Source organism: Salmo trutta, chromosome 1 (genome assembly GCF_901001165.1).
Source record: "Salmo trutta chromosome 1, fSalTru1.1, whole genome shotgun sequence".
In the NCBI taxonomy this organism is placed as follows: domain Eukaryota; kingdom Metazoa; phylum Chordata; class Actinopteri; order Salmoniformes; family Salmonidae; genus Salmo; species Salmo trutta.
In genome coordinates, this window is record NC_042957.1 from 19,642,127 (window position 1) to 19,657,757 (window position 15,631).

Sequence of the window (15,631 nt, forward strand, 5' to 3'; positions counted from 1 at the left end):
GACGCGTGTCATACCTGTTAATGCTTGGTGAGGCGTGTCATACCTGTTAATGCTTGGTGACGCATGTCATACCTGTTAATGCTTGGTGACGTGTGTCATACCTGTTAATGCTTGGTGACGCGTGTCATACCTGTTAATGCTTGGTGAGGCGTGTCATACCTGTTAATGCTTGGTGACGCGTGTCATACCTGTTAATGCTTGGTGACGCGTGTCATACCTGTTCATGTTTGGTGAGGCGTGTCATACCTATTCATGTTTGGTGAGGCGTGTCATACCTGTTCATGTTTGGTGAGGCGTGTCATACCTGTTCATGTTTGGTGAGGCGTGTCTTGTTGTGGATGTCTGAGGAGACCAGGTTGAACTGATGTCTCTCTGCCAATAACCTTAGTAGGATGACTACCGTCCTGCTGCCACACTTCCCCACACGATTATACACCACCTGACTGGGGAACGGCAGCACCTGAATGGGAGAACAACATAGAACACACACTGCTGAGGAGACGGAGAGCAGCAACAATTATCTCATCAAATAACAATTAGCTAATCAAAGCCATGATTATTGCCTTCCGGAGGTAACATAAGGCTAAGATAAGGAATGATGGTAGGTACAGCTGAAACATGACACCAAGTAAGTGAGGACGAATTGAAATATGGTTAGGACGAAAGGAAAGAAGAAAAGAAAGTGAAGAAGGGGAACACTGCCAAAGGGATTGGACTGCTCCTTCTCTTAACTCTTACTCTGTCCTTCCTCTCTGACCTCTGACCTGTCTTTTGTGTCTATTTTCCCAGGGGGCTGTTCTCATTCGACCCCCGATGCCCTGCCATCCTGCAGATAAACTCCACACGAAGTGCTTTATCAGGCACACACACACACACACACACACACACACACACACACACACACACACACACACACACACAAACACTTGCGCACACACACACCCTCAAACATACAAACACAGCACACACACTGGTCACTGTAACGCATCCCTGGATTCCATCTGATAGCAGAAGGATCACTGAAAGAAGGACAAAGCTAGTAACAGTTGAATCTGAAAGGTGTCGTTAGGGACGCTCCTAACCTTTTCCCTGTCATGACTTCAATGAAGCCTTTTTTACAAATACAAAGAGTGAAGAATTCAGCGGCGGGAAGTTCCTGCCGGCATTCCCAGTCTGGAATGGTAGCTGAGATTCCCCTTGGGGGAAATTCTACACATCTGACAGGGACACTGAAGACATGTCTACTGCAGTACAACTCAGGGTTAGGGGATGGTGCTGAACCCCATGACAGGCATTTTAGAGTAGTGGTCCACATGTCTGTGCCTTTGTGTGTGTGTGTGTGTGTGTGTGTGTGTGTAGTTTTTTCTCCATGTTTACCCCTACATGACCTACAACTCCTGTATCCCAGTCCACAGTGTTTTGTATGATGAAACCCAGAGCGGTTAGGGCCACACACACCACTTCATTTTGCTCCTCTATCCTGAACTGTATCCCTGCCTGCCTCGCCCCAGCAGCACAGTAAAAACAGGGCCTGTCACGTATCAATTTGAGGACAGCCCGTCACTTTATCAACAACGTATTTCCTGTTTTTCCAGATTACTGGAGTTACAGGAAATCATCAGGGGATAAAATGCTCTGGCAGCGGGTGGAAACAGAAATATGTGTGTTGTTTGGCCTGGGCTTGAAAGAGGGTGGGATGATGACAATCCCCTGTGATAACTTTGTTTGCACAACTTGTGTTGATAGGCATGAGTCTGTCTGTGTCGTGTCACATGGTTTACACCCTTAACTCCCCTTTGATAAAACATCATCAACACTGTATGAGGTCGTTCTAGACCTAAAGTGGGTTTATTTAATAGAAAAAGGTTTAGAAAAGAGGGCTGTATTCAATCAAAACCTATGGCCAGAACAGTCTGGCGCTAGAAGAAACTAAATATTCCTCTTGCACATCCTGACAGCGGAATTCGATCCAGCTAAGAAATGAAATAATTCTGAAAGTGTGAAACAATAAGACAGTCAACTCTGTATCAATTCTCACAGCACAGAAAGACATTAGGTTCCAGGGAGTCAGTGCACGTCAATTGTGTTTCTCTTAAACAGGCCTACCATGTCTCTGTTTTTGTAGTAATACCAGACCTCTTAGCTTATCACATTCTAATGGCAGTGATAACATATCTGCTGTGTTTGTATGAAGAAAAGAAACATCTGGGTTTGTTAGAATTAGCTCACAGAGGGCAAAGAACCCTAGGGGCTTAGCCACCCCAGTACAACCCCTCTGATGTGGTTGCTAATGGTAGCTAGCTGTGGCAAAACTTTGATCTGAAAAGAGGGAAGAAAAATAGGGGGAAAAACACAAATAGTAGCCAGGCAGCCAGTATAGCCTACTAAGCATAGAGCACAGCGCTTTACAGTAGCCTATAAGTCACCCACTAAGCATAGAGCACAGCGCTTTACAGTAGCCTAAAAGTCACCCACTAAGCATAGAGCACAGCGCTTTACAGTAGCCTATAAGTCACCCACTAAGCATAGAGCACAGCGCTTTACAGTAGCCTATAAGTCACCCACTAAGCATAGAGCGCAGCGCTTTACAGTAGCCTAGAAGTCACCCACTAAGCATAGAGCACAGCGCTTTACAGTAGCCTATAAGTCACCCACTAAGCATAGAGCACAGCGCTTTACAGTAGCCTATAAGTCACCCACTAAGCACAGAGCACAGCGCTTTACAGTAGCCTATAAGTCACCCACTAAGCATAGAGCACAGCGCTTTACAGTAGCCTATAAGTCACCCACTAAGCATAGAGCACAGCGCTTTACAGTAGCCTATAAGTCACCCACTAAGCATAGAGCACAGCGCTTTACAGTAGCCTATAAGTCACCCACTAAGCATAGAGCACAGCGCTTTACAGTAGCCTATAAGTCACCCACTAAGCATAGAGCACAGCGCTTTACAGTAGCCTATAAGTCACCCACTAAGCATAGAGCACAGCGCTTTACAGTAGCCTATAAGTCACCCACTAAGCATAGAGCACAGTGCTTTACAGTAGCCTATAAGTCACCCACTAAGCATTTAGCCTCTTTTTTTGGTCCTGTTGGGATGTCTTTGTTTTTGTTGCAGTTTGGACTGGCCTTGATTTCAACGTCCAAGGACATAGATTTTTGGTTGGGTCCGGACCAAATCTGAACCAATCATATATGTCTATTTTTGGTTCAGATTTTGTCCGGTCTGGACCGGCCTTTATTTCAACGTCCTCAAGACGTTCGGTCCGTACCGGCCTATATTTGGCCCAATCATAGACGTCTATAATTGGTTAGGATTTGGTCCGGTCCGGACCAAATCTGAACCAATCGTAGTCACTACAGTACCAGTCAACAGTTTGGACACACCTACTAATTCAAGGATTCTTCTTTATTTTTACTATTTTCTACATTGTGGAATAATAGTGAAGACATCAAAACTATAAAATAACACATACGGAATCATGTAGTAACCAAAAAAGTGTTAAACAAATCAAAATATATTTGATCCTTGATATTCTTAAAAGTAGCCACCCTTTGCCTTGATGACAGCTTTGCACACTCTTGGCATTCTCTCAGCCAGCTTCACCTGGAATGCTTTCCCAACAGTCTTGAAGGAGTTCCCACATATGCTGAGCACTTGTTGGCAGCTTTTCCTTCACTCTGTGGTCCAACTCATCCCAAACCATCTCAATTGGGTTGAGGTCGGATGATTGTGGAGGCCAGGTCATCTGATGCAGCACTCCATCACTCTCCTTCTTGGTAAAATAGCCTTTACACAGCCTGGAACAAATTATAGTTCCACTAACCGCAAACCAGATGGAATGGCGTATCGTTGCAGAATTCTATGGTAGCCATGTTGGTTAAGTGAGTCTTGAATTCTAAACAAATCACTGACTGTGTCACCAACAAAGCACCCTCACACCATCACACCTCCTCTTCCATGCTTCACGGTGGGAGCCACACATGCATAGATCATCCGTTCACCTACAGTGAGGGAAAAAAGTATTTGATCCCCTGCTGATTTTGTATGGTTGCCCATAGACAAAGAAATGATCAGTCTATAATTTTAATGGTAGGTTTATTTGAACAGTGAGAGACAGAATAACAACAAAAAAATCCAGAAAAACGCATGGCAAAAATGTTATAAATTGATTTGCATTTTAATGAGGGAAATAAGTATTTGACCCCCTCTCAATCAGAAAGATTTCTGGCTCCCAGGTGTCTTTTATACAGGTAACGAGCTGAGATTAGGAGCACACTCTTAAAGGGAGTGCTCCTAATCTCAGCTTGCTACCTGTATAAAAGACACCTGTCCATAGAAGCAATCAATCAATCAGATTCCAAACTCTCCACCATGGCCAAGACTAAAGAGCTCTCCAAACATTTCAGAAACAAGATTGTAGACCTACACAAGGCTGGAATGGGCTACAAGAACATCGCCAAGCAGCTTGGTGCGATTATTCGCAAATGGAAGAAACACAAAAGAACTGTTAATCTCCCTCGGCCTGGGGCTCCATGCAAGATTTCACATCGTGGAGTTGCAATGATCATGAGAACGGTGAGGAATCAGCCCAGAACTACACGGGAGGATCTTGTCAATGATCTCAAGGCAGCTGGGACCATAGTCACCAAGAAAACAATTGGTAACACACTACGCCGTGAAGGACTGAAATCCTGCAGCGCCCGCAAGGTCCCCCTGCTTAAGAAAGCACATATACATGCCCGTCTGAAGTTTGCCAATGAACATCTGAATGATTCAGAGGACAACTGGGTGAAAGTGTTGCGGTTAGATGAGACCAAAATGGAGCTCTTTGGCATCAACTCAACTCGCCATGTTTGGGGGAGGAGGAATGCTGCCTATGACCCCAAGAACACCATCCCCACTGTCAAACATGGAGGTGGAAACATTATGCTTTGTGGGTGTTTTTCTGCTAAGGGGACAGGACAACTTCACCGCATCAAATGGACGATGGACAGGGCCATGTACCATCAAATCTTGGGTGAGAACTTCCTTCGCTCAGCCAGGCCATTGAAAATGGGTCGTGGATGGGTATTCCAGCATGACAATGACCCAAAACACACGGCCAAGGCAACAAAGGAGTGGCTCAAGAAGAAGCACATTTAGGTCCTGGAGTGGCATAGCCAGTCTCCAGACCTTAATACCATAGAAAATCTGTGGAGGGAGCTGAAGGTTCGAGTTGCCAAATGTCAGCCTCGAAACCTTAATGACTTGGAGAAGATCTGCAAAGAGGAGTGGGACAAAATCCCTCCGGAGATGTGTGCAAACCTGGTGGCCAACTACAAGAAATGTCTGACCTCTGTGATTGCCAACAAGGGTTTTGCCACCAAGTACTAAGTCATGTTTTGCAGAGGGGTCAAATACTTATTTCCCTCATTAAAATGCAAATCATTTTATAACATTTTTGACATGTGTTTTTCTGGATTTTTGTTGTTGTTATTCTGTCTCTCACTGTTCAAATAAACCTACCATTAAAATTAGAGACCGATAATTTCTTTGTCAGTGGGCAAACACAAAATCAGCAGGGGATCAAATACTTTTTTCCCTCACTGTACTCTGCGTCTCACGAAGACACGGCAGTTGGAACCAAAAATCTCCAATTTGGATTTATCAGACCAAAGACAGATTTCCACCGGTCTAATGTCTATTGCTCGTGTTTCTTGGCCCAAGCAAGTCTGTTCTTCTTATTGGTGTCCTTTAGTAGTGGTTTCTTTGCAGCAATTCGACCATGAAGGCCTGATTCACACAGTCTCCTCTGAACAGTTGATGTTGAGATGTGTCTGTTACATGAACTCAGTGAAGCATTTATTTGGACTGCAGTTTCTGAGGCTGGTAACTCTAATGAACTTATCCTCTGCAGCAGAGGTAACTCCCGGTCTTCTAACCCTGTGTCGGTCCTCATGAGAGCCAGTTTCATCATAGAGCTTGATGATTTTTGCGACTGCCCTTGAAGAAACTTTCAAAGTTCTTGAAATGTTCCTCATTGACTGACCTTCATATCTTAAATGAATGATGGACTGTCATTTCTCTTTGCTTATTTGAGCTGTTCTTGCCATAATATGGACTTGGTATTTTACCAAATAGGGTTAACTTCTGTACACCACCCTACCTTGTAACAACACAACTGATTGGCTCAAACGCATTAAGAAGGAAAGAAATTAAAGAAATGAACTTTTAACAAAGCTCCCCTGTTAATTTAAATGCATTTCAGGTGACTACCACATGAAGCTGGTTGAGAGAATACCAAGTGTGTGCAAAGCTGTCAAAGGGTGGCTACTTTGAAGAATCTCAAATATTTGTTTAACACTTTTTTGGTTACTACATGATTCTATATGTTTTATTTCATAGTTTTGATGTCTTCACTATTATGTAGAAAATGGTAGAAAGAAAAACCCTTGAATGAGTACGTGTGTCCAAACTTTTGACTGGTACTGTATGTTTCACAAGTTTGAACAGCACAGTACAGCACAATACAGTACTGTAGAGCACAGCAGAGTACAGTAAAGTACACAGTACAGTAAAGAAAAGTACAGTATAGTATAGTACAGTACAATACAGTAGAGCACAGTAAAGTACACTAAAGTAAAGAAAAGCATTGTACCCTACTTAACTCTAATGTACTCTACTGAACTAAATTGTACTCTACTCTACTAAAGTAAACTATACTGCACTATACTGTACTGTACTCTAATGTGCTCTACTGTGCTCTATTGTACTTAACTGTGCAGTACTGTACTGTGATATTCAAACTTGTGAAACATAGCTTAGATGTCTATGATTCGATCAGACTTGGATTTAGTCAGCACCGACGAGATTTGTACTTGTTTGGGGAAGGACTCATTTGAATAATACTTAGCATGCTTTGCAAGTGTTTATATTTACATTTTCATTTTGATTATTCAGCAGAAGCTCTTATTCAGAGCGACTTACAGTCATTGCATTCAACTAAGGTAAATAATCAACAGACTAAATACAGGCACACACTCAAAAATGCGTAACAGACATGCAGCGGCCTGAACATGCATACAGACTAGTGTCTGTAACCGTTACTGAGAATGTTATTGTAGCTGAAGTGGTCTTTTAGTTTAATCTGTGGATTGGACTACTTTGAACATCGTTACTGACAGATGTAAGGTTTTTATAAAAAATGAACCTATTGTAAATGCATGTGACAGATGGAGCAATAACACATATTCTGTTGTCCGGAAAATACGTCTTTTCACCTTTTATTCAGCACCTAAATGCACCTGATTTCAACGTCCGCTAGTTAGTGCTTATGAGGTTGCTTCAGTTTCGGTTTGATTATGACAGAATAATCACGACTTTGGTTTCGATCATTTTTTACAACATTAAATGCACTGTGCATTATGTGGGTTGAATGCTGTATCAACACAGAATAAAACTATTCATGGAAGTCCCATGATGTTAATGACTGCCCATTACTGCTTATTAACCATCATTTATTCACATGACTTCACTTTAACTAAATCATTTTAGTTGTTGTGTATATTACATTTGCTATATTCGATTACTTTATTAATTCATTCCAAGTCATCATCTCATCTCTACAGAGCTGCTGCCAGTGCTGACTGACAAAATCACTATTTAGGTAGGTCTTAAAAGGAAATAAGGCATACATTTATGATGCTGAATACCAACTATCAATCACTTAGATCATGTATTTTCAAGTAGAGATACATTGTGAAGCAACTGCTCTATCCCGCTCAATTGTGCATTCTTCTGTGTCTTTTATGTAGCCCACGTAGAAGAAACACATACCGGACAAGTAGGGGCGCAATGTATTATAGTCATTGTAGTTAATTACCAAATTTTATGCATTAAACTATATAGAATATTGGACTGTTGGAAACTACAACTCCCTACTACATCTCACAGTTAAGGCTTGATCTGATTTATCTCTACAGAAACTTTGCAATGTGCACAGAAAAATACTAACTAAATTAGTTGTTTAAAACTGAAAAATAACCGAAATGTCAGGTTAATCTCTCAGCCCTAACGTCCAGAAAATACGTAGGTCCAACCTACCATTTGGTACAATGTGCAATGGTGGGTGAGTGACTAGGCATTTGTAATAAAGTGCAAGGATGCATGATAAACAGAGTCCAGTCTCTGTAAGACGGAGGAGGCTGCATGATAAACAGAGTGCAGTCTCTGTAAGACGGAGGAGGCTGCATGATAAACAGAGTCCAGTCTCTGTAAGACGGAGGAGGCTGCATGATAAACAGAGTCCAGTCTCTGTAAGACGGAGGAGGCTGCATGATAAACAGAGTCCAGTCTCTGTAAGACGGAGGAGGCTGCATGATAAACAGAGTCCAGTCTCTGTAAGACGGAGGAGGCTGCATGATAAACAGAGTCCAGTCTCTGTAAGACGGAGGAGGTTGCATGATAAACAGAGTCCAGTCTCTGTAAGACGGAGGAGGTTGCATGATAAACAGAGTCCAGTCTCTGTAAGACGGAGGAGTATGCATGATAAACAGAGTCCAGTCTCTGTAAGACGGAGGAGGCTGCATGATAAACAGAGTCCAGTCTCTGTAAGACGGAGGAGGTTGCATGATAAACAGAGTCCAGTCTCCTTAAGACGGAGGAGGCTGCATGATAAACAGAGTCCAGTCTCTGTAAGACGGAGGAGGTTGCATGATAAACAGAGTCCAGTCTCTGTAAGACGGAGGAGAATGCATGATAAACAGAGTCCAGTCTCCTTAAGACGGAGGAGGCTGCATGATAAACAGAGTCCAGTCTCTGTAAGACGGAGGAGGCTGCATGATAAACAGAGTCCAGTCTCTGTAAGACGGAGGAGGCTGCATGATAAACAGAGTCCAGTCTCTGTAAGACGGAGGAGGATGCATGATAAACAGAGTCCAGTCTCTGTAAGACGGAGGAGGCTGCATGATAAACAGAGTCCAGTCTCCTTAAGACGGAGGAGGCTGCATGATAAACAGAGTCCAGTCTCTGTAAGACGGAGGAGGTTGCATGATAAACAGAGTCCAGTCTCTGTAAGACGGAGGAGTATGCATGATAAACAGAGTCCAGTCTCTGTAAGACGGAGGAGGCTGCATGATAAACAGAGTCCAGTCTCTGTAAGACGGAGGAGTATGCATGATAAACAGAGTCCAGTCTCCTTAAGACGGAGGAGGCTGCATGATAAACAGAGTCCAGTCTCTGTAAGACAGAGGAGGCTGCATGATAAACAGAGTCCAGTCTCCTTAAGACGGAGGAGGCTGCATGATAAACAGAGTCCAGTCTCTGTAAGACGGAGGAGGTTGCATGATAAACAGAGTCCAGTCTCTGTAAGACGGAGGAGTATGCATGATAAACAGAGTCCAGTCTCTGTAAGACGGAGGAGGCTGCATGATAAACAGAGTCCAGTCTCTGTAAGACGGAGGAGTATGCATGATAAACAGAGTCCAGTCTCCTTAAGACGGAGGAGGCTGCATGATAAACAGAGTCCAGTCTCTGTAAGACGGAGGAGGCTGCATGATAAACAGAGTCCAGTCTCCTTAAGACGGAGGAGGCTGCATGATAAACAGAGTCCAGTCTCTGTAAGACGGAGGAGGTTGCATGATAAACAGAGTCCAGTCTCTGTAAGACGGAGGAGGATGCATGATAAACAGAGTCCAGTCTCTGTAAGACGGAGGAGGTTGCATGCATATACAACAAGTCACCATAATCAACTACAGAGAGAAAAGTGGCCTGAACAAGCTTCTTTCTAGCCAGAAGCAGGAAGCAAGGCTTATTACAAAAATAAAAATCCAATTTCAATTTCAACTTTGTCACAAGATTATCCACATGAACTTTAAAGGACAACTTGCCGTCCAACCAAATACCTAACTATTTGTAGGATGAAACTTTTTCAATGGATAAGCCACCAGATGTGACAATGCTAACGTTCTCTGGCGGAGTTCTAACTCTGGTAAAGGTCATGAATTTAGTTTGTTGTACATTCAAGACCAGTTTGAGACCTTAAAGGGAGGCCTGCAGTGACTGAAAAGCAGTCTGGAGCTCTTCAACAGCCTGAACCAGAGAAGGAGCACATGAATATATAACTGTATCATCTGCATATGGATGTAACTTAGCTGGTTGCATCCCATTTCCCAAATCATTAATAAAAATGGAAAACAACACAGGAGCTAAAATGGAACCCTGGGGCACACCTCTATTAACCTCAACAAAGCTAGACTTGTGATTGTCAGTATATACACATTGTGTTCTGTCAGAAAGATAGTTCCTAAACCAATTTACTGCCCCTTCACTGAGACCAATGTTTCTGAGTCTAGCTACAGTAGCAACAATTCATGGTCAACTGTAACAAAGCCCTTTGATAAATCCACAAACAGAGCAGCACAATGTTGCTTTTTATCAAGTGCATTAATGATGTCGTTTGCCACTGCCATAGCTGCAGTTGTGGTGCTGTGACCTGATCTAAAGCCAGACTGAATCCTGCTCAGTATATTCTTTTCAATTAAGACATTTTTTAACTGTGACCTCACTAGGGATTCATAGACCGGCCAGGATAGGGAGTTTGGAGATAGGACGATCGTTATTAGCATCTGAGGGATCTCCACCCGTTAGCAGTGGGAGAACATAAGCTGATTTCCAAATGCTGGGTATGGAATTGGTCAAGAGACTCAAGTTGAAAATGTGAGCCACAGGTCCAGTAATAATACCAGCTGCTATCTTTAAGAGGTAGGGGTCCAGGTTGTCTGGACCTGCAGACTTTTTTGTGTCTATTGCCTTTAGTGCTTTATAGACCTCAGTATAAGAAACAGGCTCAAAGTTAAAATGGTTGACATGAGGGCCTATATCATAGTTGACTGTAACAGAGCTTACATTAGAGGCCTGGGCCCCACCATTATCAAAGACTGAACCAGCAGATATGAAGGGCTTGTTAAAAACCCCGACAATATGGGCTTTATCCTTCACTTCACTAGAATCCATCACTAAATGGTCAGGAAGGCCAGAGGATACACTAGAACCTGACACTGATTTGATTAGCTTCCAGAACTTGGTAGGGTTGTTTAGGTTCTCTGTGACTGCATTTAAATAGTCATCTGATTTGGACTTCCTGATCAATCCTGTTCATTTGTTTCTTAGCACTCTGAAGGACGCCCAGTCAACAGGAGCATTTGTATGTCCAGCTTGAGCCCAAGAGATATTTCTCTTTCTAATGAATTCTGCCAAGTTATCTGAAAACCAGGGATTGTCTCCTTCCACTGATTCTACATTTCTTCACAGGGGCATGCTTATCACAAATCCACACACATTTCATATAAAAATAGTCCCAGGCAGTGTCAACATGGTGAATCAGTCTTACTCTGTCAATATTATGGTACAGATCAAGTAAGAAAAAAATATAACGAGGTTTGGCTTTGGTCATTTTTGTATTTCTAACACAAGCAATTGCACAGTGATCACTGACATCATTACAGAATATCCCAGTCGATGTGTATTTGTGAGGGGTATTCGTTAGAATAATGTCCAATAGCGTTGATTTGTTAGGTGCTCTGGGATTCGGTCTTGTAGGCACATTCATTAATTGAGCGAGATTCAGAGTCACACAGGTCTTTAAAAGAGTCCGATACAGATGTTAGCATGTCCCAGTTCAAATCTCCTAAAAGAATTAATTCAGAGTCATTTAGCTTGTGCAGGACATCAGAAAGAGAGTTAAGAGCGTCTCCCAAAGCCGAGGGCGGTTTGTAGCAGCCGACTACAGTGAAGTGGGAGTCCTTATATATGTTCACTTTAACCGCAAGCAATTCAAAATGTTTGGCTTTGGTAATCGAGAGAATTTCAGAAGTGTTAAACTCGGATTTCACAAAAATTGCAACACCTCCTCCTTTACTCATCTGATTCAGACCAGCCCTTGTTCAGACAGATAATACTCTGGCTTGTACTTTACCTCAAAGTTAGCCTGGGTTAATAGTATGCACTTCAACAGGCCTCTCCTAGTCAACTTAATAACATATAAACATTGGCCAGATGTTACCTGGCTTAATTAGGACAGCCAGACCTTCAGATCAGCTCCAAAGAGACACGTGGCCAGACTCCTCACACAGACACATGCGCACACACACGTGAACAAACACATGCGCACTCACGTCAGATAAACTCTGAACGCGTAGCCAAAGCTAGCTAGCCTAGCTACATTTACGAAGGCCACAGAAATATGTGTCTCACCCACAGAGAGAAGGGGGAATGTGAGACAGGGAAAAAAAGAGACTGAAAGAGAGGTGGATCTAAGAGAGAAGAGATAATGATATATACTAAACAAACATATAAACACAACATGTAAAGTGTTGGTCCCATGTTTCATGAGCTGAAATAAAAGATCCCAGATATGTTCCATACACACAAAAAGCTTATTTCTCTCAGATTTTGGCCACAAATTTGTTTACCCCCCTGTTAGTGAGCATTTCTTCTTTGCCAAGATAATCCATCCACCTGACAGGTGTGGCATATCAAAAATCTGAATAAACAGCATGATCATTACACAGGTGCACCTTGTGCTGGCGAAAATAAAAAGTGCAGTTTTGTCACACAACACAATGTCACATATGTGTGCAATTGGCATGATGACTGCAGGAATGTCCACCAGAGCTGTTGCCAGAGAATTGAATGTTTATTTCTCTATCATAAGCTGCCTCCAACGTTGTTTTAGAGAATTTGGAAGTACGTCCAACCGGCCTTACAATCGCAGACACTGTGTAACTACGCCAGCCCAGGACCTCCACGTCAGGCTTCTTCACCTGCGGGGTCGTCTGATGAAACTGAGGAGTATTTCTGTCTGTAATAAAGCCCTTTTGCGGGATTTAAAAAAAATTCTGATTGGCTCAGCCTTGCTCCCCAATGGGTGGGCCTGGCTCCCACGTGGCTGTGCCCCTGCCCAGTCATGTGAAATCCACAGAGTAGGGCCTAATGTATTTATTTGAATTGACTGATTTCCTTATATGATCTGTAACTCAGTAAAATCTTTGAAATTGTTGCACGTTGCGTTTATATTTTTGTTCAGTATAGATAAAAGGGTGATAAGTAGAAGGGGATCAAAGAAAGTGTGGATGAGGGTTGACAGAAAGGGATAGAGATAGAGAGGGCCAGAGGGATAGAAGTGAGATAGAGGCAGACAGATGCAGCTGGCCAGACACAAGGCCCAGTGTGTGTGTGCGGGCATGTGTGTGTGTTAGTATGTGTGTTAGTGTGTGTGTGTGTGTGTGTGTGTGTGTGTGTGTGTGTGTGTGTGTGTGTGTGTGTGTGTGTGTGTGTGTGTGTGTGTGTGTGTGTGTGTGTGTGTGTGTGTGTGTGTGTGTGTGTGTGTGTGTGTGTGTGTGTGTGTTTGTCAGTATTTGGTATTTAGAGTATGTTCACACACAGCTTCTCCAGACATAAACCTCACCCTTACCCTGCATGGACTGGACTGTCACACTCACTTCCACAGGGCAGCACATCAGAGAGAGATGGAGAAAAGAAAAGGGAGTGTGAAAGAAAAAAGAAAACAAGGAGAGGGATAGGGTGGAAAGAGAGGGATCAGAGGAAGTGTGAGGTAGAGAAAGATGAAGTGATAGACTCATGAAAAAGAAGGAGTGCTGTAGTGATGGTCTTACGCGGGGAGCTGGGGGTCCGTGGTCATCGAGATATGTGGATTCTCCTGTGAAGAAACAGAGGTATAGATATTTATTCAGGGCTACAGTCCAATAGTGTTCAATCGTATTATGGCAAATCCACTGGCAGCAAAATCAATTTTATTGACTTAAGATTTCCACAGGCTAGTGACCTCAAGTCAAGGGTTACCAATAAATATCTGAATAAATATCACACAGACAGGAAGGAAATCTATATCCAACCACAAAAATCGTCAATAACCACCAATAGCCCGGCCTGGCCAGTCACTATCTCTCTAAGAAAAACAGAGCGACCTTCACATCTACATAAAGTGTGGGAATGTCATCATGAGTGAGCTACGGCCCATTTATACAGTATCTGCCAGTTGTGGAGTCGTTTCATCTCTGGACAAAGGGTCCCTTTTAAGGCCGCCTCACACTGAGGATCTATGCTCTCCTTTCAGCCCACTCTCCAACTCCAGGACCAGGCTCCAGACAGCGGCCTTTTCTTCTCCACTCTGCACTCGGAGCGGAGCGCGTCCAGAGACACTGAGACGCTATACTTCCCATCACCTCTACAACATTCAGAGGCAAGGAGAGAGAGAGAGATAGAGCGAGAGAGAGATAGAGCGAGAGAGAGAGAGAGCGAGAGAGAGAGGGGGAGGTGGAAGTTGGGTTGTTCTTAAATGTAAAGAGAAGGGAGGACCTCTACTCACAGGCAAAAAGTATCAAAGCCACAGTGCAATATTCTAGAACCCTGCTGTGTGTACGCAGATACGTTTTGCACTATGATAGACACTTTCAACAATTCCACTCACACCTGCACGCTGCTCTTGCTACTATCACTGTTTTATTGAAGCTTACATGTCAGCCTCTTAGCCTTCATCAGAGCTTTTTGCTCCACTAAACTAAATAAACCATCTTTATAATAATAATTGATTTCATTTCTATAGCGCTTTTCATAACAATCTCAAAGCGCATCAAAAGCAAACAAACTCGAAATACATCGTCAGGAGTAGCTTAGCTATAGTTGGCTAGGTCAGCCAATAGAGGCCAAGTCTTTGAGTGCATGCATCCTCCAAAAAGAACAAGGGACAGTTCAATGCTTGATCAGAGAAAGGTGGTCAGGGAGATGGTTGAACCAGGCTGAGTCGTGTAGCCACTGGACTTCTCCTGCACAATGTATGGCACACCCTTGGGCGATGCCTGCAGCTTTGGGCGCCAGAAAGCTCACTACATACAGTTCAGAGTAGTAACCAGTCGTCCTCATTACGAGCCCTCTGCCTCAGCACTGCATTCCTCTCAAGCTTCAGTTGAGACTCTTCAATTGATACATGCTTATGCCTACAGTTAACTCCAGTTTACTCCAATTACGTCTTTCCAAATGCTAGCTACTTAGCTAACGTTAGCCCAAAACAACAACACTTCGCTGTAGTGAAAGGTCACTGGGTAAGGCTACAGATGATCCATTCCGGTTCACAGTGGTGTAAAGTACTTAAGTCAAAATACTTCAAAGTATTACTTAAGTCATTTTTTGGGGTATCTGTACTTTACTATTTGTATTTTTGACAACTTTTACTTCACTACATTCCTAAAGAAAATAATGTACTTTTTACTCCATACATTTTCCCTGACACCCAAAAGTACTCGTTACATTTTAAATGCTTATCAGGACAGGAAACTGGTACAATTCACGCACTTATCAAGAGAACATCCTTGGTCATCCCCACTGCCTCTGATCTGGAGGACTCACTAAACACAAATGCTTCGTTTGTAAATGATGTCTGAGTGTTGGCATGTGCCCCTGGCTATCCGTAAATTTAAAAAACATGAAAATTGTGCCATCTGGTTTGCTTAATTAATATAAGGAATATTGTATTATTCATACTTTACTTTTGATACTTAAGTATATTTAAAACCAAATACTTTTAGACTTTTACTCAAGTAGTATTTTACTGGGTGACTTTCACTTTTACTTGAG

General features: G+C 42.9%; 1 protein-coding gene across 1 annotated transcript in view; it reads right to left on the reverse strand.

Moving 5' to 3' along the window:
• The window catches only part of LOC115177667 (uronyl 2-sulfotransferase), a 113,998-nt gene that overhangs the window by 23,713 nt on the left and 74,654 nt on the right, over positions 1-15,631 (reverse strand). The window contains exons 2-3 of the mRNA XM_029738649.1: positions 13,654-13,697; positions 305-460 (exon numbers count right to left, since the gene is read on the reverse strand). Coding sequence (XP_029594509.1) covers positions 305-460; positions 13,654-13,697 — 200 coding nt within the window. The remainder of the gene's footprint in view (positions 1-304; positions 461-13,653; positions 13,698-15,631) is intronic.